The sequence below is a fragment of the Nipponia nippon genome, unplaced genomic scaffold (assembly GCF_047370975.1).
Source record: "Nipponia nippon isolate SJK-2023a ecotype South Korea unplaced genomic scaffold, ASM4737097v1 scaffold_42, whole genome shotgun sequence".
Taxonomy (NCBI): Eukaryota; Metazoa; Chordata; class Aves; order Pelecaniformes; family Threskiornithidae; genus Nipponia; species Nipponia nippon.
Genome location: NW_028262361.1, coordinates 759,104 through 786,361, shown reverse-complemented (window position 1 = coordinate 786,361; position 27,258 = coordinate 759,104). Strand labels below are relative to the sequence as shown.

General features: G+C 51.6%; 3 protein-coding genes and 1 long non-coding RNA gene across 4 annotated transcripts in view; 2 read left to right on the top strand and 2 right to left on the bottom strand.

Moving 5' to 3' along the window:
* Positions 1-255: 255 nt before the first annotated feature.
* Positions 256-15,985, bottom strand: ATP13A1 (ATPase 13A1). Its single transcript, XM_087778123.1, has 26 exons — positions 15,650-15,985; positions 14,129-14,218; positions 13,624-13,814; positions 13,192-13,264; positions 12,714-12,869; positions 12,497-12,566; positions 11,737-11,843; positions 10,974-11,103; positions 10,638-10,693; positions 9,897-10,023; positions 9,485-9,622; positions 8,847-8,967; positions 8,054-8,211; positions 7,078-7,253; positions 6,563-6,673; positions 5,920-6,045; positions 5,482-5,590; positions 4,762-4,961; positions 4,290-4,386; positions 3,676-3,857; positions 3,236-3,350; positions 2,693-2,889; positions 2,111-2,253; positions 1,439-1,550; positions 1,052-1,195; positions 256-656 (listed from the first exon to the last, which is right to left on the bottom strand). Exons 1-26 carry the CDS (start codon positions 15,983-15,985, stop codon positions 546-548), a joined length of 3,576 nt encoding a protein of 1,191 aa, XP_087634249.1. The 3' UTR covers positions 256-545.
* LOC148052910 (uncharacterized) lies at positions 10,626-11,730 on the top strand. Its single transcript, XR_015709134.1, has 3 exons — positions 10,626-10,719; positions 10,797-10,965; positions 11,185-11,730. It is a non-coding gene; the product is annotated as an uncharacterized LOC148052910 (long non-coding RNA).
* A 31-nt stretch (positions 15,986-16,016) lies between the features above and the next one.
* Positions 16,017-17,839, top strand: CHCHD5 (coiled-coil-helix-coiled-coil-helix domain containing 5). Its single transcript, XM_087778206.1, has 4 exons — positions 16,017-16,158; positions 16,242-16,382; positions 16,516-16,667; positions 17,379-17,839. Coding segments are annotated over exons 1-3 (294 nt in total). The 5' UTR covers positions 16,017-16,156; the 3' UTR covers position 16,667; positions 17,379-17,839.
* A 2,475-nt stretch (positions 17,840-20,314) lies between these two features.
* The window catches only part of LOC104018411 (LIM homeobox transcription factor 1-alpha-like), a 30,985-nt gene continuing 24,041 nt past the window's right edge, over positions 20,315-27,258 (bottom strand). Inside the window, exons 7-9 of the mRNA XM_087778180.1 lie at positions 26,509-26,641; positions 25,959-26,117; positions 20,315-25,531 (exon numbers count right to left, since the gene is read on the bottom strand). Coding sequence (XP_087634306.1) covers positions 25,377-25,531; positions 25,959-26,117; positions 26,509-26,641 — 447 coding nt within the window. The 3' untranslated portion in view covers positions 20,315-25,376. The remainder of the gene's footprint in view (positions 25,532-25,958; positions 26,118-26,508; positions 26,642-27,258) is intronic.

The window sequence follows — 27,258 nt, the reverse complement described above, 5'->3', positions numbered from 1 at the left end:
TTTGAAATACGGGGCTGGCGCGTACGGCAGCGTAACGCCGAGGAGTTCTTGGCAGCGTTTTTTCTCCTACGCTTTGTCAACGCTACGGCTCTTTATTCCGAGCGTTACCGCCCGCGAGGGCGGTTCTAGCGTTTCTGCTGCGCGCGAACTCCTACCCCTCGGCCTCGCCTTCGGTTTGTCGCTGTTCTTACTCCTGCGCTCGGCCTCGTTGGCTATTAAAAACATCACAAAGGAAGTTCCAAACACGTTTCAAAATACACCGATTCTGATTTTAGTTACCAAATTCTGTAAACGTTTCCTTAAACGTTAGGGCAGTACAAAACTCCCGACAGTTGGTGGTGCGTCCTGGAAACATTAAAAAGTCAGGTCTGCTTTCACAGAGGTGGCTTCCACGCGATTTGGAAGAAAACTTCCCCACGCCTGCGTCCGAACGGGGTCAGAGTTATCGTCAAGAGAAGGAAGGGCGATTCTCGCGATGGCGGAACACGGCCCTGGGCGCTGTCCTTCCTGCGGCGCTGCTGGGGGCGAGGACCTCGGAATCCCTTTCAGGAAGGCACTTGAAGTTTTGCGCTCCCCAGCAGAAACTGAAGAATTCGGTCCGCTAACAAGGCGAGGAAGAAGTCAGCCAGCAACACTTCCGTGATCACGATCTTGAACTGGGAAAACAAACACACCCCGTTAGCCCTCTCCTCCCCCTCTTGGGTTCATCAGAGCCTCTGCCCCACGCGGCGCTCGCAGCAACTGCTGAACTAGAGCTTGCGCTTCCTCCTTTCGCAGCGTGCTGTTAAACCGGCTAAATTGTACAAACGGCTAAATTGTACAAATTCCACAGCATGCTGTAAAAACTCCCCAATGCATCAGCAGGATTGCGACCACATCCTCTCTCTCGGAACTGCTTAGGCAGGCAGCGCTCCCGTGAGCCGTCATCTGCCTGACGTTCTGCTAGAACACCTTGAGATTCTCCAGAGCTCTGAGGACGGGCTCAGAGCCGCGTTCCCGCTGGAAACCGCCCGTGCAATGCGGGAGGCGCGGAGAAACGCTGCCTGCTCACCTCCGTAGGGATTTCTACCAAACCAAACTGTTCGTTGAATTCTGGCGAAGAGCCCGTCAGAAGGCCCACGATGGCGAGTCCCGAAAGGACGATGCTCCACAGCAAGGGCTTGTTCTCCCGGAGACTCTCCATGAAAGGGTGGCCCTGAAACACAGCGGGGAGAAAGCGTGAGCAGAGGTTCAGCTCAGTTCTGAGCTCCTTCAGACTAGGGGATGCGGAGCAATTCCTGACGCAGCTGGGGACGCTGGGCTTATTCCAAAACGCAAAAGAAGGGGAGGTTTTCCCTGCAGAGCACTGACAAAACGCCGTTTGTTTTGCATTATTGCACCTTCATTACAAAAATCGCTTCGCCGGTGCTGCTGGAGATGCGACTTAAACAGGGCTTGCCTTGTAGTTGATAGCAAACGTGGCCATCTGCATCGCCATCGACATGATGTAGACGGTGCTGTTCACAAGGCTGGGCTCAAACTCCTTGTACAGATCCACAAACTCCTCCTGCCTAAAAGGGAACAAAGCTGGAGATCAGCGGACCGGACTCAATCACCAGTTTATTCAGCTACAGCTGATTTCAGCTACGTGCAAGTTTTGCTGGGCCACAACAGTTTGCTCCCAGACTTGGGTGGCTCCCAGCAGCAGCACCCCCGCTCGCACGGGTGAGAGCGGAGCCGCGGGTGCTGCGAGCACAGGTAATCATTGCGTTCTTTTTCACAAAATAAAAATCAAGTGGGGAAAAAAAAATAGGTTTTTGTGTGTTTTTCTTTATAACTTTCCGGTAATCCACCTCCTTGCTGTTATTTCTATTTCCTTTTCCCCTCCATAGACCATATCACAGACGGTATTCCCGCCAGTTCCCTCCCATCCGTGCCGGGATCCTGCCGACGCGCTCCAGGTACAACTCAGAAATGCTTTTTCTGGACCTAGCACATCGAACTCCTACTGCTTGGCGCGCTCCATAAAGCATTCACCGACAGAGCGCTGCGGTGGGGGAGGCCTCTCTCCACCCTCCTGCTCAGCAGCAACTGGAGAAAACATTCCAGGGTCGGAGGAAGAGACGCTTACTTGGAATCGCTGCGCGCCTGGGCGCTGCGGTACAGGTAGACGAGGCTGAGGAAATGCACGAGGAACTGCAGCAGCACTGTCAGGACCGTGTAGAGGTTAAAGATGTTGGGCAGCGGGCGCTCCTTGGAAAGCGTCTTCAAAGGCTGGCAGAGAAAAGCAAGCAGGGTTGACCCGACTGGTTTGGACCATCTCTCGGCGGTTTTCCAGCAGAATCCAACTAATATTTGTGTTTCTCAGGAAACAGTCGGCAAGAATTCCACTTGGATTCCACGTATCTCACGCAGACGTGAGACCCACAGCTTAGCTGGTGCAAGTAACGGCCTCAATCGAGGCATTTTATCTGCGTTACCCTTCCCGCCTCCCCCACCTGCCCTTCCTGCAATCCCAAGGTGCTCCCTGAAGCAAGCGCTGGCCTCAGGAACCTCCCAAATCCAGGGGAACACAACACCCCACCCCCTCCAGCATCGTGGACTGGGCACCTATTAAAACAAGCAGCTTTTTTTGGAGAGGAGCACTCCGTCAGTAATCCTGATACGGCTGATGTCGACCAGCCGCTCTCCCGACGCGCTTCCCTCCCCTCACCTTTGACCGGGAGATGAAAAGGAAGCAGCCAGCCAACAGCAGACCCTGCAGAGTTGCCTGAAAATCACTGAACTTCACCCCCTCCAAGTAGAGGACGCTCTGGCTGTAAGCAAGGATCAGGGCGTTCAGGGCAAGGATCTTGAACATTTGGAGCGTTGTCACGAGCGTGCAACGACCTTGCTTGATCACGTGGCAGACTAAGGAGCAAGAGGAAGCAGCGTTTGGAAACAAAACAAAACAAAACAAAACAAAACAAAACAAAAAAAACCAAGTTCTGGGGCTTTGTCCCTCAGTCCTCTCCGTTTCCGAAGCAGGACAGAGGGAAGCCAACTCCTCGCTGCTTGCATCCCCATCTAAGAAACACCCTCCCAGGGCTGCTCCACGCAAAAAGCTGGCAAAGCCATGGCTTTGGGGGCATTTCTCACCACCCCACGCCCTCTGTCTTGGCTTCTTTCAAATCTAGACTTATCTAGATAAGGTTCCGAGAGGAACCTGGGCACACGGAGACGCACATCAACTGTTCAGCTCCCAGCACGCACTTACTGCACTGAATGGAAGAGAGCTTGGAGGTAAAGGGGGCTGCAATGCTGGCGTCACCCAGCTTCACGACCGGTACGCGCTCCTCTTCCAAATCCTTCAGGACCTGACTGATCCGCTCCTGCAGGCGAATCAGAGAACGATGCAAACGCACGCCTCGTTAGCACAACCTGGATCAAAGACGGCCTTGCGCTATCCTCTCCCGCACCCCTGCTCCAAGGTGAGGCTGAGAAGCCTTCCCGCTTGCAGCATTAGCCTGGTGGCTGGCTGGAAAAGCAGCACCTTCCCTGCCCAAATCCCTTCTGCTATTTCAGGATAAGAAGCGGAAAAGCTGGTCTTTTCTCAGAACATCCCGCCATTTCCAGTTCTCCGGAATTAGCAGTAAACCAGAGGAGGAACAAGGAGCAAGGATAAGTTAACGGGCTTCTAAACACCTAGTTACCAACCCTCTGGATGGCCAGCTGCTCCTCTCTTTGGGACATGACTCTGTGCTTGGCACCACGGGAGGTGGGCTTCACGGTTCCGCTCCCCAGCGCCGGCAAAGCAGGCCTCCCATCGCCGGGTCCATCTCGAGTTCTCTTCTTCCGTTCGGGCAGTCTCTCGGGAGCATTTGCCAGCAGCGCCACTCCTGTAAGAGTGTAAAAACATTAGCTGCAGGGAAAAAGGGCTGTAATCCCTTTGCCGACAGAGAATTTTCACCGAGTAGGAACCCCAACTGCTCTTTACACCTGGAGTCAGGCGGGCAGGCTGGTTACGCAGGGACCTCAGACATGTTACGCTTGCCGAGGCAATGCTTAGGAAGAAAAAAAAAATTAGGAAGAGTCTTTCTTCCAGGAAAACGTGTTTGCAGCTAATTCTCGCTGCCTGCTGGTGCGCACAGAGCGGGTATTCCACCAGCACAAAGATCCTCCTTCTTTATGTTGGTTTATGCCACCAAATGACGTTGGTCAGATCGATCCCAGCCCTCAAAACACCAGAGAAACAAACACCGGGTCTGTGTTTAGGAACGCTAGCCGAACTCAGGCAGGGGCACGCGTGAGAGTCCTGCGTGCGGACTCACCCACGTCCGCATGCTTCAGAGCCCCGACATCGTTGGTCCCGTCCCCACACATCAGCGTGACGTAGCCCAGGCTCTTCAAAGCAGTGATCACAAACTCCTGCAAAAAGAAACGCGTAGCGAGAATTGGCAGCCTGCGGGTTCTGATACGCTGCAGCCTGGGCTGGGTTACGTGTCTTGGTCTTGCAGGAACTCGCTGGCCTCGCACCCAGCCTCCAAAAGCTTCACCTTCAGGCTGTGTTGGGAATGCAGAGCTAGAACGGGCCGACGGGCTCAGGACTCTTTAGGAGAACAACGTGGCACATCCTGAGCTCTGGTTCTTGCTTCCTGCTGGCTTGGATATTGGGAGGGGCGACGCTGCTTTGTTGAAAACAGCTTTTGCGTTAATCATGTGCTAGCATCGACGTGGCTCCCGCGTGAGCCCTGCTGGGAACCCTGCTAAAACTGGGTTTTACCGGCAGCTGAAGTCTCTCACCTTCTGCTTTGGCACCACTCTGGCAAACACCTGGATGTGCGGTATGAGTTTCAGCAGCTGCTGTCTGTTCACAGACTGTAGGTGAGAGAGGCCTTCCCCAGTGACGCACAGGTCGTACCGCTGCGTCAGCTCTTGCAAGGAGGTTGGCAAGACTGGGAGCACGACAGCACCATCGATGGACTGCCACTGCCAGCTGGAGTCTGGAAAGAGAAGCACGAGCTGGACACGAGCACGCCTGCGAGGTGCCTGGCTGCGAGAAACGCCCCCAGCCACCCAACAGACGCTGACCCTGGCGTTTGCAGCCCCTCGGCACAAGGCCCGCCGCTTCTCAGGACGGCGACGTGCCCACCTCCCACCTCGGTCCAGCCTTTATGTGGACCCTCCTCCCCGCAGCCAGCGACACGGCTCTCAGCTTCCCTGGATGGCCTCTCAACCCGCACAGCAGGGAGGCCTTCAAGCTGCCGTTATTTTTGTTATTTTGGTGCTCAGACAGCTCGGTTTAGGGGCTGGCAGAGGGATGCACGTAGCTCCCATGGTTCTCCAAGCCAGAGGGAGGGGCAAAGCACAGAGGGTTATCTGGGATTCTGGAAAGCAACCGAGTCGTTTCCTTTATCAGCATCAAGCAGCAGCGCTAATAGCACGTGGCTGACTTTGATACAATGCCCCAGCTTTGGCCGTCGTCCTCCGAAAGGCAGAGCCATTCTGCATGGGACGGGTTACCTTTGCTCACAGGAGGCTGCAGAATGAGGGTGTGCTCCCTCTGGAGGAAGTGTAGCTCCCGGGCCACGTGGCAGGCAGTGAGAGGATTGTCTCCTGTTATCATCACTACCTGAGGGGAAAGCCAGAGGGGTCAAAAATCAGTTCTGGGTAGATAAGCAGCACTTCACAGCGAGTCTTCCGTATGCTGAAAAGACTCCTGCCTAGCTTGGATGCTGGCGACATTCCCTGTGAGACGTAGCTCTGCGCAGCTCCCTGCGGAAAGGCCTCCTCTCTGGGCCAGGGCAAATCCCACCGCAAAAATAACATCACATCCACAAGGTCTCCTTCCCTTCACCGCAGGGAAGCCTTTGCCCTCGCTCCAGAAAGGCTTCTGGTACTGAAATTCCACATCCCAAACACCACGGCTACCAGTAAGGCTAGGATGCTGGTGACGCTTACGTGGTGTGACGCATTCTGGATCTCCCTGATGACAGATTTGGAGTCAGCTTTGAGAGGACAGGAAACCACAATGAATCCAACAAATCTAAGATCACACTCCAAAGCTTCACGTTTCGTCTCTCTCACCTGCCAAAGCAAATCAGCAAACAGAGGGTTACCTGCTGCTCTGGAGCAGCAATCTTGTTTTCCTTGCAATCAAAGCATCACTAGAAACACAACTGGTGCTCCGAGATGCACAGAGCAACCTGGACAGGGCCCAGCTGCTCTAGAAAAAAAGGCTTCTTTGGCACAAAGCTCCCCAGAGACAGCCCTGAAAACAATTACACGTGCCCATCCCCACATGAAACCAGTTTCACAGCTAAGCAGCTCAGTGCTAAGCCTCTTCGATTGCTGCAAGGGAAGAGTTGACCCTGCTTTACGCACAGGGAAACAGAAGCATTGATCGATGGTGCACAGGAATTCAAAGCTGGGAGCACAACGCAGAGGCTGCGATCTTCCCAGAAGATCCAGATCGTAAAAACAACACGGTTACAGCAGCTTTGGGCAACACATCCATAAAGAGTCCCACCCCTCTTCCCTGCTCACGCCACCTCCCTTTCCTTTAACGGGTGCTCGATTTCAAGGCTTAACCAGACAGATTTACCTGCTGGTGGGTGAGGTGCCCCAGTTCTTTGTAGCCAAGGGCCAGCACTCTTGCCCCCTCACGTGAAATTTCCGTGTGGACGGCATGATAGTTGCTTGGGCACTGAGACAACTAGAGAAGGCGTGGGGAAAAGCATCGTATTAATACAGTTTCAAACACAATTCAGCAGCACGTTTCAGCATTTCACATTAAATATGCAGACAGGGGAAAGAGGCGCCTTTGGGAGGCTCCCTCACCATCAAGGGCAAAAGTGGAGATCCCCCAGACTCAGCCCTCTGCTGTCAGCCAGAGCAACAGGGCCAGGAACGCATACGGTGGGATACTCAGATCTGACTGGGATTAGACTGAAACTCCCCAGGGGAGTTTGTTTTCAGGCACAGGGTCACTGCGTTCTTTTGCAGGATGAAATCCCTACGTCATTCAGGTTCCAGACTTGGCGGGGACAAGCAGAGGTGTAAGGGGACGAGCACACGTTGCTAGAGAAGGCCCTTCCTCTCCTGGAGAGGTGCGCTCACCATTTTGTGCAGCGTCTCTGGGGCCCCTTTCACAGCTGCAATGTAACAGAGATCAGTCGAGCCGATCTTCTCGTACGACGCCAAGACAGACATTCTTTTCAGGGCACTGGCAAAATGAAAGCGCTGGTGAATTTTCAGTCCCTGAGTTTTAATACTTCTGGGGAAAACTTTCTCATCTGGAAACAAACAGATCAGGAAATCCTGAAAGGTTTCTCGGTATCAAAAGCAACATCCCTCCCTTCGGGTCCCAAAGGAACCCACAGGCCACCGAGAACAGATGAATATTTCCTCTCCTTAGATACAAGCATACAGGGCTGGAAATTCTAGCGCCAAGAATTAAGGGATGTAACTGATCAGAACACCGATGTGCGCTAGGATGAACAGCTACACAGCAGGTTCAAGGTGCCTTTATAGCACATATTATCATCACAGGTAAAAATCCAGAAGCAAAAACCACAACAGCGTGGGTTTCAGTGGGCTACGTATACAATATTTCTGGAAGATTTCCACTTTAGTTACCTGTGCGCGCGAAAGCCAAGAAAGCAGAGCAGGAAGGCTCCGGAGAGACCGCCCGCAGACCATGCTAAAACCCAGGCTGTCACGTTTTCACTGCTGCGATCTGCGCTAGTCACGCCCTGATTTTACCGAGTCGGCACAATCGGAACCAGAAAACGCCAACCTGAGCGTGCCGGTTGCAGAATGCAGCATCTGCAACCCTGAGAACAGACTTCTGCTGTTTGTTATCCCTCAGACATGCGGTGCAAGGATTTCCACTGCCCCAAACCAGTTCCTGGGATCATACCATTCACTCCTTGCAGAAAGCTGGCACGAGGCCTAGGAAATCTCTACAGACCAGGTAATTTCACGCTCCGAACTGACGAAACCAGCGTTATCATCGTCACCCCCCCAAAAAAAACCTGACGACATATGTAAACAGGGCTCAGGTATCGAGGGAGGAGCTGGAAACAGGTTTTACCTTTGGTCAGGGTCCAGTCCACAGCCATCAACATCGCCTTCTCTAACGGATCCCCCACCAGCGTCCCATCATCCAACTGTACAAGAGAGTGGCAAGTAGCAATCGCTCGGTGGGTTTCTACAGGAATGTCAGATACTGGTGTCACTTCCTTCCCATCCCTGCAGCACAAAAAAGACTGCCCATGTTAACAGACCCCATTCACATTATCTCAGACAAATTATGGAATTTTTCACAGCCAAAAATTCCTACTCTAATGCAGTAAACACTGGAGCTTCTCGTGGTGAGATCAAAGCCACAGGAAATCTGGCGCTGTCTCAACTGCAAACAGTGCCAAAGCCCATGATTTTGGCCAGTCCTCCAAGGCAAACTCGATTCAAGCAGAAGACTCGAAGTAGAGGCCTGAACTAACACATTTAAGTAACTGTAGAATCAAAGGACTCGGATGCCTCTCCCTGCTGCGGCATCTAGCCCTCAAGCCCAGTTCCTTATGGCAGCAGAACGAGAAGGCAGGATGCTACCGCACAGAGGAGCAGCGAAGATCTCAGTTACGTAAAAAGCCCTAGGCAAGAAGTCCCCTGAGACAATTAAATTCACAAGTCCTGAGCCCACAGTCGTTGCCAGAGACCGACGACCCTCTCCCCCTTCCAGCTCAATCCACTTCTTTCACTCTCTGCATCCCTGATTGTCTTCTCTTCCCCACCGGAATGCGATTGCGCTTGTGCCTGAGGAGCTCCCACAGTGCCCAAAGCCCAGAGCACAGCAAGTCACACACGGAAAATCGCCCAGGACCTACCTGAGCCCAGCTACTCCTCTCACTACAAGGTGATCGCTGGTTAACGTGCCAGTTTTGTCAAAACAGCAAACTTGAACTTTGCCTGCAAAGGGGATGCGGAAGGGCTCTGTACAGTACACATCTAGAAGAGAGGAGAGGAAATTCTGTGAGAGATCAGCTACAAGAAAGCCAGGACAGGATGCTCAGTGGGTTTATCACACGACAGGAGCTATCAACACGGTTCTCAGCCAGAGTTAATGAACCCCGAACTCCCCACTCTGAATTTTTGTGGCATTTGAAACCAGAACAGACACCGACTTGTGGCAGCGATGTAGTCCAACACAGAAGTCATTCACCTCCCTGTTCCATATACAGGAACCTGCTCAGTGCAGAACTGCAGGACTGTTGAGCAAGCAGGCTTTCAGATGAATATATTCCCTCCTACGCTTGATTTAGGACCCCCTTCAAAGCACACACCTCTTAAGTTCTTTGGGGCTTAAACCCCCTCACATACACCAGCTCCAAACCCCATACTGTCACCGTGCAGAAACTGAGGACACTACAGTAGTTTCACGCTCGTTTCCTCACCAACGTCCCCACAGTTCCAGACACGAGAAAGCAGTCCCATTTTTGTTTCCGAGTTTAGGCTTGGTACTTACAGAGCTTGGCCAAGGCGATGAGGGAGGTGTTGACGGCCAGAGAGAGCTCAATGGGAAGTTCAGGTGGAACGACTGAAGTCAGAATTAAAGTACACTCCAGGAAGAGCTTGTAACGGTTCCTGCTAGGATCCTTGGTGCCTACGGAATGAGACAGGAGACCTGTTTATCTCCTCATCCTCAGACTGTGTGCCCCACAGAACTCAGACGAGTACCACAAAGAAGCTCACCTACCTAGGAAGGGCTGTGGGAGGGCAAGAAAAGCATCCAGAATGCAGTGTGGGCCCCTACACTGAAACACGGGCGCAGCCCAACCCAGCTATTGTAACTCTCAGAAATTACGTCAACTGTCCTTCCCACAAGCTTTGGTACAAGTCCTGTGTAGAGACCTGGAAGAGGCAAGAAGAAATCTCACCTTCAATCCAGACGTATGCTGCAGCAGCAATGGCAAAGACCAGCAGGAACAGGATGAAAATGAAGGTCTCTAAGTTATTGGCTGTCACTCTCTTCACCCCAAAGAGGATTGTACGTAGCAATTTCCCCTGAGAAGAACAGCCTTCAGTGCAAGAAGCTACCTCTGCTGCATGCAGTAGCTTGTTAAAAATATGTATGAAACCCAGTTTTAAAATTACACTCTGGTGTTTTGGTGCCAGAGCCTGAAAATTATTCCCGCGTCTGTGATCCTCTTAATAGGCAGCAGCCTAGAGCCACCCATAATCAATCTGTTAAAAACCACCCAAGCTCCCCGCTAAGTCCCTTAAGTTGATGATTACTGTGAAGCAGTCTTCAATTTTCAACTGAAAAAGCTCACGTTCACCTCTCTGGTCTCTACAAACATGCTCCATTCCCTTTTTCCAACAATTATCATTACAGAAACAGGGATAACCAGGAGCTGAAGTATGTACATAGTGTGGTCAGTCACAACAGGAACCCTGAATCCCAACTCCCAGGCTTCTGCATCAAACATCAGACTATTTATTTGACACACAGAGACCAACCCTATTTATTCCTCTTCCAAACAAGCAAGTAATTTTAATGCCCTGATTTGTATTTTCCCACTGCTGTACTTCATAAGGATTTCCTTACAGCGAAGCGCTGAACGACACAACCGACACCATCGACAAGACAGAGGTGAGAAGGCGCGTTCGCATCTTACCTGAGATGTGTTGAAGCCGGTCCTCAGAGCATACGCCACGCACCCGTTATCGACAGCTGGAACAGGAGCAGGAATGAAGACAGTAAGCTTAGTGTAAATCTTTTACAGGCTTATCGCAGACAGAATACACCTGAAGCTACACCCCCCTCTCGCTTACAGGGCGACAGTCAACTTTAACAGAATGTCGCAGCAGTCTAGCAATCACAGTCAACCGTTAGTGACAGGGCCAAGGAGACTGACACAATGACGCCCTCCAAAAGTTCCACCAAAGCCATTTAAAAGACATCTGTGGGTATATGACACGCCTTCTCAGAGAGAATTCATGCAGGTACGTACGCTTCAGTCCTGTGCTGGCTTTCTGGGGCGGGATGTGCTGCACCACTTTTGTTCCCCCAAATATGATGTGGAGGCGGGAATCTGTCTGCATGTCCAAGACGTGCTCTGGGCTGAGATCCTCCACAGGCTCCTGCAGGACAACGTTCAGGTCTCAGACTCACAGCTATCGACAAGTAAACGTCAAGCGTTCCTTTCTGTTCTTATCCCGCAGGATGGTCTCGGTTTCACTTCAGCGGAAGGTGGCCTGAACGGCATCGAGGCCTTAACACGCCATTCAGCTCCCGATCGGTCTGGGTTTAGAGCCCGGCATCTGTGGAAATTCTGGTTTCGGGGGACTAGTTCACCCTTGGCACGCTGAATTCAGCAAGGGAGACTCTGCAAGCATTACTTTATCATTTTTAAGTCACCCGCTGGCACACAAAGAAGGAATATTCAGGGTTTTGAAGTGCTTTACACTTGTTCCTCCCCCCACCTCTACCCAGCCAAAGGAATCCAGACTGGGGAATGTGTAGGAGGGCGATGCCATGCCCACACGGTGCAGGTCAGGCCCCAAGGCTGGAGACATTGCCAGACAAACCAGACATTTCTGTTTCTCATTTACCGGAGACCATCAATCACTGATAGGGAGCTGGTAACAAACAGAGCAGGTTGCCTGGGCCAGCATTCCCACACAGAGACTTATTTGTACTCGCAAATGCTGCAGCGGCTTGGATATTTTTACTTTTCCAGGTTGCAACAAAGGGACAGCAGAGAGGACACAGACCTTCATCTGCGGCACAGACTCTCCCGTCAGCATAGCTTCATCTACGATACACCTTCCACGCAACAGCAGCACATCACACGGCACTAGATTTTCATGAGGAGATCGGCCTGCAATTAATACATTAAAACTGAGAAGAAGCTCAAAGGCAGAAGTGACTATTCTTTAGCTATTTGTCTGGCAGGGCACAGCTCTCCTTCAAGTTTAGCTGAGATACAGGAGATTCCTAGAGCTTCAAACCTCCCATGGGCTGCCAAGTCCTCCACAGCACGTACCCACTCAGCGTTGCTGAGAACCAAAAAGGTTTGAAGGTTATTGAGTCTCTATTGAGACTAGGAAAATTTAAAATCGAGTCACTTCGTTCTCATTGCCGTTCAGGCTTCAAAGACTGGGATCACATCCTGGGTGATACAACCTTGAAAGGGAGAGCAGGGTTGAGAGAGAGATCTGCCCTTCCCCTTTCCATTCTAGGAAGATATTGTCAGGAGGAAGGGAATTCTTCATCTTCACAATCCTAAACTGAAGAATCCGAGGCCGATTTACCTAGGTTTTTACCTTTCTTTGAGACAGCTAGCAGGCCCAAGAGATCCAGCCCAAGGATTCATCTCTTGGACCCTTGAATTGTGACACCTACGAATCAAAGTGCACCTGACCACGACCGTCAGATTTTTATGCCCAATTCAATTTACTGCGCAACTTAACGCACCGGAAAGAATCCGATTTTAAACAAGCTTTTGATTACAACCCTCATGCAAGCCATTACCAATGGAAACGATATCCCCTGGAATAATCTCATCGCTGGAAATGGGGCGCCACTTGCGGTTTCTGTAAACCTGTAGGAAAAAAAAATCAGCACTTTCAGAAGCCCCGCGCGCGTCAGAAAAGGATCAGAGGAAAAGGATGGGAAAAAGGAACAGCAAATCAGCTAAAAGACAGCTACGTCAAAAATTTCACGTGCGATCCTCTCTGGTTCTGGTTACCTGGATCATGTACGGCTTGTTGCCCATTTTTCGAATCTCCGACATGTTCCTCATTTGCTGCTGGACCAGAGAAGCTTCAAATGCAACCAACATGGAGAGGGTGAAAACACTGTAATACCAGTATTCATCCAGGCACCACAAACCCACGCAGAACACCTGTGGGGAGAACATGACAGGGAAGTTATTCTAATCTTCCTCAAAAAACAAAAGCCTTCAATTTCTGGGAATTTTTTTTAAGCTAACTTGGTACACATTTAATTGTAGGAAGCCAGAAAAACAGAGAAATCACAGTAACTCCTTAGGGAGAAACAGGGTCACTCCCAGAAGTCACAACAAGATTGAAGTGCAAGAACAGCGTCTATTCCTGATTTTAGAAAGCTGCCAGCTGATTTATGGCTCTGAAGCCAGGACTGTAAGGAATTCTCTCATTTTTCAGCAGGGAGAAGTATTTACAGCTTTTTTTGTTTGTTCGTTTTACCTGAAAGACAAAGAATGGAGCTGTAGCTCTTTCTTTAAAGAGTTCCAAGAACTCCGGCACCACCATCTCAGCCCTGGGAAAGAAATGAATCCTTGTTAACCTAAACGTTCCAGATTCTCAGCAAAAACCCAACCCAAAAGCCACCTGCAGCCGCTGGTGTCAGACTGGGCTGTGCTCCAGAACATCCACAATCTCCCTATTTTCAATTACTTTGATTCAGTTAATTTGCAATATGCAATTAATTTCCATCTGTAGCCCACCCTGGAGAAAACCACTTGCTCCGATACTGTTCTCTGTCCTTAAAGGAATTTGAAGCAAGTGCCGGGAGGAATTGAAATTTAAAAAAACAGGACTAGAACTGTGGTTCAACACCGTTGTTCCTGACCCAGTGGGCTATTTCGGCAAAGAGAGATCTGCGCCTGGAAAACTTACTTGTTTGTACCGTATTTCTTCTCAGCTGCTCGGATATCTTTGTCCTCCTGATAGCCTCGGGCATTCTGGTAGTAACAAAGGGGATGTTCCACAGGGAAAGCTACAGGAAGAAACTGTTTCTTGCCGTCTATCTCATACGAGTATTTGATTTTCTGAAATTCAAAGGAAAGAGCCTCCTGCCCGTCCTCGCCCTGCAGAGAGGGGAAAAAAAAAAAACAACAACCAGCTGAAGACAACCCGAAGGCTTCACTCCACACGTAATCTGGCCTGAAGAAGGAAAGAAACCCCAGTCCCTCGCATCTTTAGTTATTGTATGATTCTGCTTGTGGTACACGCGCCAGGAAACGCCCTGCAATCTTTAGCATCCCCACTTTTGACTGACTGCAGCTGCTTTTTCCCATATTACTTCAGTTAAAAGCTAATAAACTGCAGGCTGACGGCACGATGTGGCAGTTCCCTGGCGCGTGACGAATGTCAGCTCTGCTCCCGACAGCCGTATCCTTACCTGGTCTCTGTGGAGCGGCACTAGTTCGGCTGATCCGTTATTTGGGGTTGGCACAACTTTAGCCAATGTGGCTTTCTTAGGACAAGGTTCCTGCAACACAAACAAGACAGGCTTCGTCGAGCGGATCACAGACCCGGAATTTCAACGAGCCAGGAGGAATCCTTGCCGGATCGCATTGAGACACGCAGAGAAAAGAGCTCTTTGCAGCCCGGTGGTTTTGCAGAGCCGTTGTTAGAATCGAAGACATTCCAATTATCACAATCCATCCCCAAAATCATACCCTAACGCCAGAGAAAGTATACTCAGTACTTCCCGTGCATATAGAGCTGCCAATAAGACACGGTTACAACAGCGACGGCAAAAATGGCAACCAGCTGGTCCGTTGTCAAAAGATGGAACGATCGACGCTGGCAAAGGCAGTCGGCCCCTGCCCTGAAGAGTTCATTGAGAGCAGCCCTGAGGAGAAGGACTTGGGGGTGCTGGGGGATGAAAAGCTGGCCGTGAGGCGGCAACGTGCTCTCGCGGCCCAGAAAGCCAAGCGTCTCCGGGGCTGCATCCCCCGCAGCGTGGGCAGCGGGGCGAGGGAGGGGATTCTGCCCCTCTGCTCCGCTCTGGGGAGACCCCCCTGGAGCCCTGCTCGGGGGTCCTCAGCACGGGAAGGACATGGAGCTGTTGGAGCGGGGCCGGAGGAGGCCACCGAAATGCTCCGAGGGTGGCACAGCTCTGCTGGGAGGACAGGCTGAGAGCTGGGGGGGTTCAGCCTGGAGAAGAGAAGGCTGCAGGGAGACCTGATTGCAGCCTTTCAATACTTATAAGAAAGATGGGGACAGACTTTTTAGCAGGGCCTGTAGCAATAGGACAAGGGGTGATGGTTCTAAACTAAAAGAGATTCAGACTGCATATAAGGAAGAAATTTTTCAGGATGAGGGTGGTGAAACACTGGAAGGGGGTTCCCAGAGAGGTGGTAGCTGCCCCATCCTTGGAAACATTCAAGGCCATGCTAGATAGGGCTGTGAGCAACCTGACCTGGTTGAAGATGTCCCTGCCCACGGCGGGGGGGGGATGGACCAGATGGCCTTTAAAGGTCCCGTCCATCCCAAAGCATTCTATGAGTCTGTGACGAACGCTCGACTCTCCCCAGGCTGCCCGTGTGCAGACACATCACTGGACCCCCCGACGCCGCTTCGGGGCTGGGGCCCGCTGAACGCACGCACCTCTCCTTCCCCTTCGCCAGCGCGCAGCCCCGCCGCCCCAAGCCCAGCGAAAGGGAGAAGCGTTTCTGCGCAAAGCGTCTCCTCGCGCCCACCACCCTCTGCCTCGCCGCGCCTGCAGAGCTTCCCTACGGGGCCGATGCGGCTCTGCCACGTCCAAAAGCATCCCCCCCCCGTGAGACCGAGCGCCCCCGTGCCCTCGCACGGCAGGAGAGCCCGCGGGGAGCGGCAGGAGCCTCCCCGCCCTGCTCGAGGGCAGCCCCGGGGGGCTCCCGCCAGCGTGGCCGGCACCGGTAGCCCCGGGACTCACCCGGACGCAGGTGAGGGCGCAATGAGCGTGCACCGACCACAGCCCCGACAGCGCCGTCAGCAGATGGACGACACCGATGGCGGCGAGCGCCAGCAAAGCGGCCTCGGGGGGCGCGGAGCCCGGGCCCGGTCTCGGGCCCTCCTCTTCCTCCGCCGCCGCCGTCGCCTCCCGCCATGCCGCCCACACGCGCGGTCCCCACAGCCACAACCAAGCCGGGTAGAGCCCCGCTACGAAGGGCAACACGGTGCCGTGAAGAAGCCTCGGCCGCCGGCGGTAAAGCGTCACCGACGAGACCAGCTCGTCCACGGGACCCGGAACCGGGCCGGCCGCCGCCATTTTCCGACAACCCGCAAAGGACTCACTTCCGCTTCCGGCGCGGGAGGGGACGCGCATGCGCAGTCGCTGCATAACCGCGTTTGCGCATGCGTCGCGGGGCCGTTTAGTGGTCGCCGCGCATGCGCACAAAAAGTAGTCCGGTGCTGCGGCGGCTGTGGCGGCGGCGGCGGCATGTGAGTAGGGGTCGGCGGGGGAACCGGGCCGGGTTAGGCCGCGTTGCTCCCGCCCCCTGTTAATTTTGCTGTTTTCCCCGTAGGGAAGCGGCCCTGGAGATCACGGCACGCTACTGCCGGAGCGAGATGGAGCAGTACGGGCGGTGCGTGGCCGCCAGCCCGGCCTCATGGCAGCGCGATTGTCACCGTCTTCGCCTCAGCATGTCCCGCTGTGCCGCCGCCCAGTGAGTGCGGGAGGGGCCGGGGCCGGGGCCGGGGCCGGGTTGGGCCTACCGGGTCGGCCCTGAGGGCGGTTGGGCCTGGCAGGGTTGAACCCCGCGGCTCCCGGGAGCTGAGGGCCCGGTGTTGTCCCCCCAGCCCGATCGTGCAGCAGATCCGCCAGGACTGCGCGGAGCCGTTCGCCGCCTTCGAGCAGTGCCTGAAGGAAAACCAAGCCTCCGTCATGAACTGCAGCGACCACGTCAACGCTTTCCTGCTCTGCGCCGACCAGGTGAAGCTCTCCGCGTGAGGTGAGTGTCGGGCTGCGGGACGGCGTCGCTTCCCCTCTAGACCTGCGGTCCAGAGCCCTCCCGCTGACAGCCGCTCTCCGCGTCTCCTTGGGAGCTGCTCGTTTAAACAGCCGGAGTGGAATCGTACAGCCCAGAATACACACGGACCCGTGTTTCTCTCCCACCCGCCTTCCCTTCCTGTCTCTGTAAATTCAAACTTAGCCTCCTCGGAAAAATACAAAGCACAGCCAGGAAGTATATCTAGGCTAAAAGTGTGGTAATTCATTGGCGTGGAGTGTCGGGGGCTGTAAGCGATGTGCGAGGCCGTTACGGGCGTGAATGCAACAGCGTATTTCTCCCAATGGGTTGGTCGTTCTCAGTGTCGGCCTAAGCCGATGCCCTGTGGCAAAAGGCTCTGGGAGGACAGCAATCTCGCTGAGGTAAAGTTGGATTTTTGTCCAAATCCATTAATCAACCCGCTCATCGGTTTTGTACAGTAATACAGAGAGAATGGTTTTCTTGGGGTAGATCAGCTTGCAGCGCTCTCCTAAAGATCTTGTAAACACCTATGGAGCAACATTAAAGTAAATGACACGTTAATAAGCGTCTAGAAATCACCTGAACGTGACGTAGTCCCGTGACCTGACGTGGTAATCTACTGTACCTCATAACGAGGGTGCTGCGTACGCACGGAGCCTACCTGACCCTTTTATTTGTGCTGTTTTTTCATAGGGGAGCCTTGGAATTAAAATTCGTCTTCAGGAGTGAACGAAAAGTCTTTCTGTACTCTGGAGTATCGTTCCAGTGCTTGGTTGGGTTGGTTTTTCCCCTCTGAAAAACGAAGCGCAGCCCCGCGATGTGGTTTTCTTGGTTCTGGTCACACTATGCTTGTCTCCAGCCGGCAGCTGGACTCCGACCGGGATGTCGGAGCGTTCCTGATCCGTCGGCACTTGTGTGCTGATAACGCTGGGGTTTTGTCTGCTGAGTTGCCTCTGAAAACTTTATAAGTAAATAAATAACAGAACTGTGTTGAAGCGACGCCAAAGGATCAGGACCAACCTGCAGATGTGCTTGAAAAAGAACTGAAAGCTAAAATCAGCCCTTACCTCTTTTTCTGCGGTCTGTGTTCTTCGACAGTTCCTTTGATAATTAAGCACAATATTTTCCTTTGTCCCAATAAAAAAAAAACCAAACCACTTTTCGAGATCCAAAGCCAGTTCTGGCTTTTCCCACTGATGATGGAAGCTGCTCCCCGAGCTGGACCGACTACAGGGACGTTTCTTTGACTGTAAATGTCCCAGCTTGACCTGCTTGAAAACATCCTGTGCGGCTCCTGATTTTGGGGGGGCCGTGAGGGGTTGTAGCCCCGGGCCTTCTGCTGGTTTAGAACAGCAGAGGGAGTCTTCCCACCAGCAGAGACGGCAGAAAAACCGCGGACTTGAGAGCACTGACTGCTCTATTGACAGCGCGACAGAGATCTTCCAGTGCGGGGCTGCGGGGGGGCACCTCTGTCGTTCGTACGCGGGGGAACAAAGAGCCCAGCTCTAAGGAGAGGTGGTTTCTGGGCTGTAACTAGTGGAAAAAAAATTAAAACAATACCAGAAACAATAGATGGTCTAACGAGGAGTGGATTAAGACCCGGAGCTCGTGAGATCTGTGAGCAGTTCTGCGGAGGGAGAGCTTTGGGGCGCTGCGAGCTAGGAGCTACTCCGGTGCGCCGTGTCTGAAAATCGCTGTAGGTCTGTTTAATGCGCTGCCTTAGTGGGACTGAGAATCTCTCCCCGCAAAAGTTTAAACCTTGGAAAGTCCTTTGGGGTGCTTGAGACCAGGTACGAGGAAGGAGAAATGAGCTTTTACAACCTAGTTATACAAATGCAGCTTCAGAGGAACAGCTTTGCTGCTGTCCGGAGTGGGAACTTGGTCTTCCGGGAAAGTTACAGGGAACCAAACCCCCAAATTTTCCAGAAGTGTGCAGGGAGCAGAGGACACACAGAAACTATTGTGTACAGCACCAGCAGAGTCTTTGTCTGAAAGTACAGCACGGCTTTGCTGCGTGAGGATTTTTTGTACCTCTAAGAGAGGGCGAGGCATGGACCGGGAAACTTGGCTTTGACCTGGTTCCCAGGGGTTCATTCCCCCTTCCTGGGACACATTAATCCTCGTCCGTGTTTCAGCCAGGCGTAAGTCCAAGCGTTCGCCTCTGAGCCTGTGGTGGCTGGCAAACATCGCTTGCATTTTCCAGTTGGGCAGAGTTTAACTCCTTTGGGGAGAGGGACAGCAGATTTAAGTTGATCTGTTCCAGCTTCTAGCAGAGCCCGAATCACAAAGCTGGCTGCCGGCGTTGTGTCTGGCTCACGGAGGTGGCTGCGTTTCAGCGGTGATGGGAACATATGAAGATGCCGGGGTCATGTCTGAAAACGTATATGCATGCTCGCAGAAAGCTCTTTGTTTGCTTCTCTCAAATGCCGTGCATTTGCAACGTAAAGAGCCGTTTTCTGGCAGAAAAGTTGGGAGAAAAAGGTGACGGTAGCTTCACTTCAAAATGAATTTAGAGAGGGGGCAAGTGCTACCAGAAAAGGGGGAAAAATCTTATTTTTAGTGAGTCTTTTGAGTTTTATTTATACCAGGCAGCACCCCATTAGTCATAAATGTCTGTGGTGTGAATAGCTTTATTAAGGATGCCATTATACAGGAGCGAAGGTGCTTTACATGTTGTTGACATTGTATTGAAATGTCAGCCTGTCAGCAGAAAAGCCATTTTTCATTATGTTTAAGGTGCACTGGGCCCCCTCTTAAGCCCAGTTATGCCTCCTCTTTCTCAGGAGCCTGAGCCACTCTATTATTACTTGCTCTCACACATTAACCGCTGAGCTGCCAGGCACTTGCTGTTGTCATCGATGAGCCAGACTCTGACAGGGTTCACTTAACTTCGGAGGGAGAGGAAGATGCTGCTTTATCCTGTTTCCACATGCAATTGAGGAGAGAAATGCTTTCTGAGACAATATGGGGCAGGTGCAAGCTTTATTCTGAATAAAGAATGCCCTCGTACATCTTTCACTACGTGTGTAATGTAAGCGTAAAATAACTTCGCGTAGCAGAGAATGACGGAACCTTCCCGTGGAGGGAGGAATTGTGGCGACGGTCGCTACCTGAAATTGTTGCCTCCCTCAGTTTACCAGCTCCCTTGGAAAAGTTTCTAGATTAAATCAACTTGTAGCCCTGGCAGATTTGGCAAATTCCTTTGTGAAAAGTGAAAGGAATACCAACAATTTTCTTTCCTTCAACTGCATGTGCCAGGTAGTGACTAGAAGAAGCCGGGGAGTATTCTCTGGCTTTCCTCTTAGCCTTGAAGGAATCCGTAGCTGTATGTGCAGTACTGCACGATTAATCAGTTTAATTCTCACTTGGGCAGAGGGGCCTAAGACCTCTTGAAGTGAGAAGCATGGAGCAGGAGTTTTGCGGCTCTTTCTGACTGCGTGGGCTACCTGCTCTTGCTGGAATAAAATCGGAGTGGCAATTACAGCTGTTTCTGGCATTGACACACGGAAGGGAAGGGCTGCTGTGGGTCTGACTTGCTTGGATGCGTGGTAGAAGCTGGAAATACGGCAAAACCATATACACAGGGTGAGCAAGCGTCCCTGTGAGTATCGGGAAAAGCCGTTACTTCCAAATCCAGCCGTTGTTTTTTTGGTCCTGCCACTGGAAACATATTTAGCAATAAAAGCTAACGGGAGCATCGGTTGCTCCAGTGTCTTTCACAAGGTGTAAACCGGCAAGGGAGACCTCTGAAAACCTGAGGCTGAAACAAGAATTAGGAACCCAGGAAGCGTTCTCTTCATTTCTTCTACCACAGGATTATGATACTGTCTCGTACCTCTTGGTTTGATTAGGACAGGATCATGGAAGCAAGTGCAGGAAGCCATTAGGACAGTTACCGGCATAAAGCTAAACACGGGGAAAAAAGTCCTCGGGCAGTCAATCAAACTGGTAGGTTCAGCTTTATCTCCAAAGGCTGCAAAGAGATTCAGCTAAATTAATGCCAAGTGGCTGAAATCAATAAGTGAATAAGCCTGTATTTCCCAGAGTGGGAGACTGGGGGGGGGGAAACGATTTAGAGCAGGATTCAGAGAGATTGGTCCTCTCGCATCCTCCCAAACACAGACCAGACCAGAAATAAAGACTAAAGCCCTGCAGCACCAAGGAGAAGAACCCAAAGGAGCAAGTTCTAAGATGGTTGAGAACCGTTAAGAAAGCAGCGTCAGACCTGCGTAGGCGTTCTCGCCGGGGGGGCTAATTATTGTAAAGGAGCCTTCATTCACACAAGTCTTTTTGTGTCACCATAGGCCTTCTGTTTCTTGTCTGCTGGCATGGGCTTTTGTCATTCTCTGCTTGGTTTCCATCTCCTGGTTCTGGGTTTTCTCCACTTTTAATTGTTCTCGACTCTTGTTTTCAGTCAAATGTGCATTTTGGCTGGTAGTTAAGCAAACTGGATGTCAGGTTTTTTTCTGTTTTAACTTACCCGCTGTCTTTCTGTGTGGCCTTGGAAGCTAGTGGTAAGATGTTCTATGTCTCTGTTTACTCGCCTCTGAAATAAATAACACCTACTTGGCTGGGGAGTAACGAGAGATAATTAATTAATGCATGCAAGGAGTTCTGAGGTCCTTAACGAAGAGAAAGCCAAGGATCATTAGGTTAGTTAATTCTCTGCTTTGTTTTTCCTCCATTTTGTCTTGGTTTAGGTCTCTCAGAATGTGAAGTTAAGTGTGTCAGGACTTTTTTCAGCCTGTTGCTTTAACTCCTGTTGATGTCACTTTTCCTTTCAAGTGGAACTTTAAAACCAATAAGGTAAATTACACGCGATCCTAGAATGAGGAACTAACAAAAACATCTCTTTAATTTTTCATCCAGAAAATATTCTCGTTTTACACTCTGCTTCTCTTACTTAAAGGAACCATAAATCAGCGTGTTCCTTTGGTGTTTGCAGTCACAGGGAGAGATTTAGTGCTGCTGGCAGGCCCGGGTCTGAAATGGGCAACCGTCGAGGGCAGAGCGCTGTACGGAGCCACATTCCATTCACACACACACATTTGCTTTACTTGGCTGTCGTCCAGGTGATTTTTTGAGTCGCTCGTGAGCACGAGGGAAATCGTGCGGGCCGAGGGGAGCGTTTTTCATCTCGTGGTCAGTCTGTCACCTCGACTGGCTTTTGTTCACCTTTATTCTCCTGTCTGCAAAGGCAGGAGAGAAACGCATCTGGGCACTTCAGAGAGGAGCGGGCATTCCCAAACCCTCCTTCTCAGCAAGTACGTTGGCGTGTCACAGCCAGGGACCTGCACCTCCCTGCTTGATGAGAGCAATTGTTCTGTCTCTTGACCGTGCAGAGCAAAAGGGGAAAGCCAAAAAGTCTGGGTGTTGCCCAAGGCGCGCGCGATTCTGTTCTTTGCTCTGCTGCAGAGCCGGCTTAGCCTCTTGCTGCTGTTATTTCCTCACCAGTACGCATTCCCCAGGTCCCACGGTAGCCGTGAAACTTAATTCACCGATGTCCCGAGGTGCTTTGGGATGCACGTTGATACCCCTAGGTTGCCAAAGGGTCAGATCCCCTCTGCGTACGTACACAAAGCTACTTCTGCCTCTTCCCCTGCCCTCGCTGGCACTCCTGTCGCTGTCTCCCCAAGTCTCTTGTCACTACAAGACTTCCAGCTGCGAGATACGGCTGGGAATAGATTCAGCTGCAGTCACTCAACTCTGATACCTGGCTGTCGATGCTAAAAGCAGCTCTATCCTTTGCTAAGAGAAGCAGCAGGACTTGCGTGGCAAGCCTGATAGCTTTCCGGGCTCTGACCGCGTCAGCGGTGGTGCTTGGTGTCCACCTTTCTGCTCGTTTGAGGCAGAATCTGGCCTCAACGTTGGAGAGTACCTGCCCCCTAACAGGTCGTTTCTTTCCTTAGCTGTTGGGTATGAATTTCATCCCTGGCTCTTGTACTTGAACTCTCTTGTCACCATCAGGCTCCTTTGCCCGAGTACCTCGAGGTCTAGCATAGCTCTTCACCATATTTATTTATTCACGTTGGGATTCTAGTTCCTCTTGCAACTAACTGACTCCTGCTCTTGAGTTTGCTGACTCCGTTAAGGTATGAACGGCCGCCAGCACTCCTTGCTCCTTTGCTCCAGGATACCTAGTTCCTGGGAAAGGTAACGGATGGGCCGTCCTCCTGAGGAGCCCAGGCCAGCTTTCGTGGGACCGCAGGGAGCCAGCTGACTGCTCGTGCGTGCGGTTTGTCTGACTGTGCTGAGGCAAGCTTCAGATTTCCACTTAGAGTTTGCTTTTTTTTTTTTTTTTATTTTCAAATGTACATGCAAAAAAACATCGGCACATCACAGCACTAGATCACAAGGGGGGGGGGGTTCAGTGGGTGAAGCTGGCTCTGGTATTTGGGAGAAACATCAACTTGCACATAGTTCACTGTAACATTCTCTTAAAACTTCATCTAAACTGAGACCGTCTCTAGTGCAAGAGCCTCTAAAAGGAACGTACAGCTTTAGGAGTTTTTCGGTTTCGTTTCTTAGGGGTGGATGACCACACAGCAAAGGTGGAAGTCACCCAACTGCAGCAGCTTGGCCTAGAACTTGTCTATCTGGGCACACATATGTCATAAATAGCTGTTTCTGTGACAGGCTCCCCCTTCCCTCGTAAAAAGAAATGTCAAAGTGTCTGTAAACTATGTACACAACTGCCTTCTGGGGAGAAACATCGTCTGACACTGAGAGCAAAGGCAAGTCCAGCTACAGAACCTGGCACTGTAAACACAACGGGAAGTGACTGCACATCAGCACGCGTCACGTTCGCACAGCTTTATTAAAGGTGAAGCAACGGTGGAGCGATCTTTATAAGGGCTGTGGTTCTGTTACACGGCATTCTTTACATCAGTTCTCTCTAAGCAGTCGAGAAGGTGAAAAATCCTGATAAAAAGCAAAATGCGTCAGGACTGCATCTCCTTTCATCCCCAACTCCAGAATGGTGTAGTTCCCGGGAATCTTCCTCCACAACTGCAGACAACAAGCATTATCCATTTATTTTATTTTTTTTTTTTCATTTGAGAGGCTACGCACCTTTGAAATCAGGCTGACGAGCCTGCGGAGGCTTAGAAGTAAAACACCGCATACAGAAACATCAGTCGGCGAAGTTCTCGGGTTGCATTGCTAGACCCCACAACTCTGGAGATCCAAGATTTAAAAATAAGTCATCATTTCCTTTTAAAGCTGTCTGCCAGTTGTTCAGTTCAAATAGAGAAGGGAAGGTTGGTTCTGGAGGACCCTATTCCTTCAGCTGGCATGCTGTAAGCAGGCTCATGGGAAAACCTGACCTTTCCAGGAATACCGGCTACCCTTCACGTATATAAAGAACAAAATCCCAGACTTGGGTCTTAGGCAGGAGAATAAAGAATTTCCCTTTGGTAATAATTCCGACTTCCATTCTCTGCTCTCTCTTTCTTGCCCTTTTTGTGGGTAGACATATTAGTGCCCACCTGCTTCTCGGAACTCGCCTGCCTCGTGGCACGATGATGGGTAGAGAAAATGGATTATTCCTTTCTATCCGCAGCAGAGACGTGCTTTTCTCTTGGCTGAGTCCTGGGTTGCCCTCGAAGCGAAAACCAACCCTAGCCTCTTGGAGTTAAGTGACTTGGCGGGGCCGCGTTGGAGGATAATGCAATCCAGTTTCTTTCTCTTATCACTTGTTGGAGGGAAGCGAGGTGCTAGGATGCCTTCAGTGAAACGGGAGCGCAGTCAGGGTGGGAGATCCCTCTGTGGACAGACCTACAGAGGAAGGGCTTCCTGGCAGGAATATTTTTAGACTAAAAGCATTTCACTTTGCTGTTTTAAAAAAGAAACAAACGGAAATTAGCGTGGCTGGCAGCTGTGATTTTGTGAGAATAAGTCTTTGTTCTGTCCATACAGGGTGTAAAACTGCCCCGTTAGAGAAAGACAGACAGACAGAGAGGCGATAGAGAACTCGCTGCGGGTGTGTTACACTTCTCTTGGCATCCTTGAACATGACAGAGGATAAATATTCTGTTGTTTCTTGAAGCAGATACCCGAGCGTAGCCGTTTCAATCAGGGGCCAAACTACTGTGCATTTCCGAAATGTCAAACGTTAAAAAACCTGTCCCGGTCCGACTGATCAACAGCCATGAGGAGAATCTCTGAAGCAGCAGTGGCATCCTTTAGAGATGCCTCAGGACCTTGGATTTTACTGTTGAAAATTAACCTTGTCCCGTGAAGCCTGCATCTGGATCGGGAAATGAGGCAAAACAGCACAGCGAGCAGCTCAGCTGCAACCAAGACTTAAATAAACTGAGTTCTTGTGGGAAGGGCACCTCCTACTTCTAGGGGCAGCTCTGGTTACCTTGGCCAGTCTTTCTTTGCAGGACATAACGCTCAAAAGCTTAAAACACTGGACAAACTGCTAAAGTTACAGCTAAACAACATCATACCATCGATCTACTCGTGGCTAGAAAAAAGGAGAGAGGCGATCCAAAGTCCTTCAGGCTGTGAAGGGTCTCCATGAATTAGTGCTTATGCGTGTGGCGGACCTAGTTGCCTCCTCCGTTGTGCAGTGCTCAAGGAATGTCTCTGAAGGTCTCAGTCTTGTTTCTTCTCCCTCACCCTCGTTCTGAATTTGAAGCAGCATCCATCCGAGATACTCGTGAAGAGTTGGGAGCTTTTCTATGGTCAGGATGTGAAGTAGGAGCTCTGCATGGAGTAGAGTCGGTCAATGGGGTTGCCCACGCGGGCTTGGAGGAGGTTGGCTTCAGCCGTTGACAGCAGGCAGTCTCCCAGGTGGCTGATGCTGTCACTGTCCATATCGTGAAAAACTCCTTCCGAGTCTAGAAGAGGAAGGAAAAGAAAATGAGCGTGAATGTGGCACGAGCGTGTCTCGCGGGGAGCTGCAGCACAGAAAAAGGGTGACAGCAGGGCCACGTTTCACCTGGAGCCACGGTCATCCTCAGCAGGTGTGAGGTGAGCCCCACACGCAGGACCGGCTTTGGGCATAACTCTTTCCTCCCTCACCCAAACGTTTCACGTTGGATGGAGGTAGGACCGCAGCCTCGCTCCCCGGCCCTAGCAGAGCTCAGTCTGAGGCTCTGGCCTCACCAAACTTCTGGGAAAGGCTCTGCGCAAAGTCCAAGTCCTCTGGAGCATTCACTGCTGCTGGCTTCGTCAGCAGTCACAGCAGAGTTGGCTTTTCACGACTTGGACCGCTACGTGCAGCTTTGATGCAGAGACAGGACAATCTCCACACCGCTTTCCTACCGTAGGGGTGCAGATGGTCTCCTGGCAGCTGGGGTGGCGTCAGCCCTTGTCTGTACAAGTCTGCGCTGTAGCCGTTCTGATCCAGGGGCAGCAGCTGCTGCTGGGGGATCCTGGGGTAGGGGACCATCAGCCCATCCAGGCCGTGAACGCTTGCGCCGTCTAAAGACACAACCGGTGGGATGGGTTGAAGCAAAGGGTGCACAGCACGCGATAACGTGATTCGCATTGCTGCAGCAATATTTGGTGGTCTGACTCTGGACCAGCACCGCACGGTACGAGGCCCTGTGCGTACGTGCAACACAAAAAAACCCCATCGTCTTCTCAGAAAGAGGAGCTACGTGCTGCATCACGAGAACCCGCGAGTCTTGCTGAACACCGCCTCGTTATTCCAGCTTGCAGTTACCCCCACCTGCGTACCGACTTCGTTACAACCCGTGTGCTTTTTGCTAATCTCTTCCTGCGCGCGTTCTCTCTCAAACACGTCCGAGTCAATCCCCTCCATCCCAGCCTGCAGCCCCCAGAGCTCTCACCCTGCGCGGCGGCTCCTCACCTTCGCTATCGTCGTTGCTCTGCCTGCTGTTGCGACCGGTCCCTCTCCCGGACCCTAAGCGAGGGTTGCCCAGCTGGTCTTGCTCCTGCTGTTGCTGCTGCTGTTGTTGTTGCCTGCGGGCGATCTTCTTCATCTGCAAGGAGACGGAGACCCCGGATTTGAGGTTCTGACTGAGAGAGGAGGGGAGGGGGTTGCGTTTAACACAGCAGCGGACCGCTGCCGCCTGCCTTTCGCAGAGACCCAGCGCTGCCGTGATCCAGCCCTGCTCAGACTCCTCTGGGTGACTCCTCTGCAGTCAGTGTTCAGTGAGAAACGGGGCTGACAGAAAAGGTTGTATTATGTTTTTGGGAGATGCCGTTTGCAGTTTAAAAGCCAAAGGACTACAAAGCGAGGTTTTCAAAGCCACATGCTTTCTGTTTTCACCCTTTAAATTCTGCAAAACTAGAAATGCTTCAACTTCTAGAAGAAAGAAGTGGGAAATCCTTCTAGTCTTTCTATAGTGAGGGGGAAAAGGCAAGTAGAAAAAGAGTCATCAAAAAACCCACCGAGGTGAAAAACGTTAAGCCCTGCAAACATCTACAATTAATCAATTTTGTATTTCTCTTTAAGCTTTTGCTACTACTAGATACATGTTGTAGGACTAGGTGGACCTGTGGATGGTCCCGCGTAGCCGTTCTTCTGTTCTTCTAACCGTTTTCTCTTTTTCTGAGCTATTCTACATTTCCTTTTAATTGAACGAGCGTGCGTGGT